This window comes from Telopea speciosissima, chromosome 5 (genome assembly GCF_018873765.1).
Source record: "Telopea speciosissima isolate NSW1024214 ecotype Mountain lineage chromosome 5, Tspe_v1, whole genome shotgun sequence".
Lineage (NCBI taxonomy): Eukaryota > Viridiplantae > Streptophyta > Magnoliopsida > Proteales > Proteaceae > Telopea > Telopea speciosissima.
Window position 1 is genome coordinate 19,057,469 of NC_057920.1, and position 4,015 is coordinate 19,061,483.

At 49.5% G+C, this 4,015-nt stretch overlaps 1 protein-coding gene across 1 annotated transcript; it reads right to left on the bottom strand.

Moving 5' to 3' along the window:
• Positions 1-2,673: 2,673 nt before the first annotated feature.
• LOC122662844 lies at positions 2,674-3,675 on the bottom strand. Its single transcript, XM_043858551.1, has one exon. The coding sequence runs from the start codon at positions 3,673-3,675 to the stop codon at positions 2,674-2,676; it is 1,002 nt and encodes a 333-aa protein (XP_043714486.1).
• Between the last annotated feature and the right edge of the window lie 340 nt (positions 3,676-4,015).

Consider the following 4,015-nt stretch of genomic DNA (forward strand, 5'->3'; position numbering starts at 1 on the left):
GTGGTGCTGGGACCCCGGTTCGTTCCCCTTAGCTATGGAGCCGGTGTCTGTGACACGTGGCGGTCGTTGATTGGCCCGGTGAATATTGGATGTATCAGTCGCAGTGTTGGTGAAAGAGGAACTCCCCGCGCTTCGCAGCTATCGTTAGAGTGTCCGTAAAATATTGCAGCACAATATTAAAGAGAAATGGCGAGAGGGGGCATCCCTGCCGCAACCCGCGATTAGCACCAAACGTTGAGGATTGGGCACCATTCAAGAACACGGTGTATCCCGGGTTAACAACACATTGGGTGACCCATGCAAGGAAACGAGGGGGAACATTCAAACGGTGCAGAAGAGTGAAAAGGACGCTCCACTACACCAAATCGTAGGCCTTACGAAGGTCAATCTTGGCAGCAAACTGCGGCATCCCCTTGTTGCAGTGATAATCGTGAAGCAACTCTTGACACAACAGGATATTATCTGAAATCTGTCGCCCGTCCATAAACGCCGTCTGATTATGGCCCACAAGTCTATGCATCACACCCTTGATCCTGTTGGCAATAATCTTTGCAATAAACCTGTAAAGTAATGGGCTCACAGCAATGGGTCTATAGTCATTGAAAGATGACTGCGACTCTCCTTTTGGAACAAGGGTGAGCCGTGATAACTTCAGCTGCTCAGGCATAGACAGGTTAGAAAAAAACTCTTGGATAGCACTACACACGTCCTCACCTGTAATATCCCAAGTGTGCTTAAAAAAGTGAGCCCCAAAACCATCGGTACCAGGGGCGCTATTGTCATCTGCAGCAAAAATTACAGCCCTTATCTCCTCTCTGGAAACATCTCTAATCAAGTTTGCACACTCCATGTTGTTCAGTGCACGGTCTACAGGAAGATCGAAGGGGTTGCATACTATTTGGGGGGTGCCCATGTAATATTCCTCAAAAAAACGTGCTGCCTTTGACCGTATGGCATCTGTGCCAGTAATCCATTCCCCAGCAGCATTTTTAATCGAAGAGATAGGATTACAGGATCTTCGCGTCTTCAACGAACGGTGGAAGAATTCCGTGTTATTATCACCAAGGGTTAACCACCGAACACAGGCTCTCTGGCGCAAGCCAGACTCTCTAGCATTGAGCAACATGGTGAGTTCTTTGGTTGCACACCTCTCACGATGTTGGATGTTTGCAGCAGTGGGGTCAATCTGGATGGTGGTCTGAAGCTGGTTCACTGCAACACTAAGATCAGCAATCCTCTTGTCCAAATGGTGATAGGTGCATCGGCTCCACACTTTAAGTTTGTCTTTGAGCTTAACTTGGTAAGAAGGCCAAACATAGGAGAGCTGCCAACCTGGTCACTCCAAACACTCTGAACCAAGGGGAGTAAGTCCTCATGATCGGTCCAGTAATTGTAGAAGTAGAATTGCTTCCCTCTCCGTTGACTATGAGTGCCTATCGAGACAACCATGGGACTGTGATCCGAAACCCCAGGGTTATGAAAGTGAGCATGAGAGAAGGGAAATGAGGCCAACCAGTTGAAATTCACAAGAACCCGATCAATTTTGGTCGCGATACGATCCGCATCGATGCCCCGGTTACTCCAAGTAAGGTGGTTGCCCATCCACTTCAAATCCATCAGGCTGGCATCCGAAATACACTCGACAAGGGGCTAGAAATTGCTGCGAATGATCGGTCTCCCCCCAACCTTCTCATTTGCCTCACCAATAGAATTAAAATCACCCAAGAGCACCCAAGGCAGCGAAGTTTGAGAGCTCAATAGTCAAATTTGGGCCCACAGTTGCTCACGCTCCGGTGCAAAGTTGGCACCATAGACAAATGAAGCGAAGAATGAGGCACGAGATTCTTTCACAGTGACCATGGAGTGAACCATTTGCGAGGTCTCCGAGAGGATCTGAACCTCAACCGCTTCATTACCCCATATCACCCAAATTCTTCCCAACTCAGCAGAATTGTAGTTTACATAACAGCGCCAACGATCTTGAAACATCCGCATGCAGGCGTCAAAATTGTTGTATCTGACACGCGTCTCCACCAAACTAAAAAGTGCAAGTTTGTTAGATATATCCTAAGACATCACTGATTTGCATTTTCTAGGAGCGTTGATCCCCCTAGTATTCCAAGCTCCAAAGCTGATCAATGGGGGGAGGGGGGTTGGAGCCACGCACTGGACTGCTCCTCATCGGGCTTCGGTTACGCTCTTGCCTAAATGCCAGGCTTCCATCAGCTTCATCAGTCTCGACCAGGTCTCCCTCTTGCCGCTGGAGAATAGTGAAGCGGTTGTTAGAGATCACAGGAGTAGCCTCCGCACAATTGCGCCTTCCATTCCCAACCGGGGCCATGGTGTTAACCGTCAAGCGCCCAGGTGCAAGTACAGGAGAAGTGGCAGCTTTCACCATCGAGTTCACCGAAGCATGAGGCACGACCATTGCGGCTGCAGTTTCCTGAGTAACCTCCATGTCATGGGTAATCGTGGCCGGCGGATTTTTGCTTGGGGTGGGGGCGTGGCCCCCACAGAACCACGTGGCACTTAAGTGAAGGGAGTAGCACAAGGAGCCACGTCTAATGCATGGGAGTTCAAATCAGTTGCATACAATGCAACAGTCTTTCCACAATCATTGTCGTTACAAGAAACTGTACCCTGTGAAGCCATGGTCGTGTATGGGGACGTGGCCTAGCTGCCTCCACGATCACCCCCACTTCGCGTAACTGGTTTCCCATGAGGAGAACCAGACTTGTCGGAAGGACCTGTCGCCGGCGATGGGGGATTTGCCGTAACAGAATCTGCAAGGAGAGGCCTCTTCTCTCTCGGCCGACGGCGAGTTGGTGCTTGCCAATGGGGTTCCACGGGTCTAGCCATTCCAGCCTGATCCGCAGGCAAAGCGTTAGAGCTGCTCAGCTTGGGGCAGGTGCTGTCCGTATGGCCAAAAACCTTGCAAGCATTGCAAAGGGGGGGAGCCCAGTCGTACATCACATGCTGCTCAACAATCGTTCCATCATCGAGGGCAATGGGGATCGATGAGGGGAGGCCATCCGTAGCCTTAACAAGAACCCAGAAGCATGCAAACGATAGCCGCTCCCGTTGTGACGTCCTACGATCAACACAGATAGGCTTGCCAAGCACGCTTGCAATCTTCCCTAAGGCCTGGGTTCCCCAGAAATGTAGGTTGAGACCATACAGTCTGACCCAGAGAGGGAGCTGATGTTCTTCCTTCCGCGTAAGCAAAATGTCCAGTGTCCAATGCCGGATAATCAGTGGACGGTTCCCAAAAGTCCATGGACCTTCGTCTAGAATTTGATTACTGAGCTCTATTCTCTGGAAATCAAAGATGAAAATGCCGCTCTCAAGTCCGAAAACCTCCACTGCACCAACATGACCCCATTTCTCCGCTGTAAATCGCTTCATGGCAGTGAAAGAAGGACGAGGCCCAAAAACATAGCCAACAAGGGTTGATTCCCATCGATCTCTCTCCGCAGACAAGTCTTTCGCACAGCACCGCGCCACTTTCTTGTCATTCACAACCGTGGGTTCAATGAAAGGGAGCCCATCCAAACCATCGCGTGTAAGGCCTCCTTGAAGAAGGCTAGACCAAGACCTTAGCCCAATGTTACCCGCAGCAGGACCCCCCGAAGTCCCCAAGGGGGGGGCCACCGATGAAGATCCTCCGGTGGCCATGAGAAAAGACAAAGAAGATCCAAGAAGTGAAGGAATGTGTCAGGCACTCTCTCTCTCTCTCTGCGTTTGATAGCAACGTAATTGTTTTTTTCGATTTATATAAACGTTGGGGCAGACCCAGCATTTTCCTTTTAATGGTTTTTGTTTTTTTAAATATAATCATTTATTCTCACTCAGGGGTTGGGAAAGCGCACAATAATCTCTAGAATACCGGTACACATGCATAGAAATTCAAAGGATGTGTGCCAATACAAAAGGAGATATTTGATTGAATTAGACTAAAAATTGACATGTGGCTAATCTAGACCATGTTCTCTCTGTCCAATGGTCGGGATGGGCA

What these genes read in the sequence shown, in the direction of transcription:
- LOC122662844 (XM_043858551.1), bottom strand. Translation starts at nt 3,675, where the DNA reads ATGGCCACCGGAGGATCTTCATCGGTGGCCCCCCCCTTGGGGACTTCG.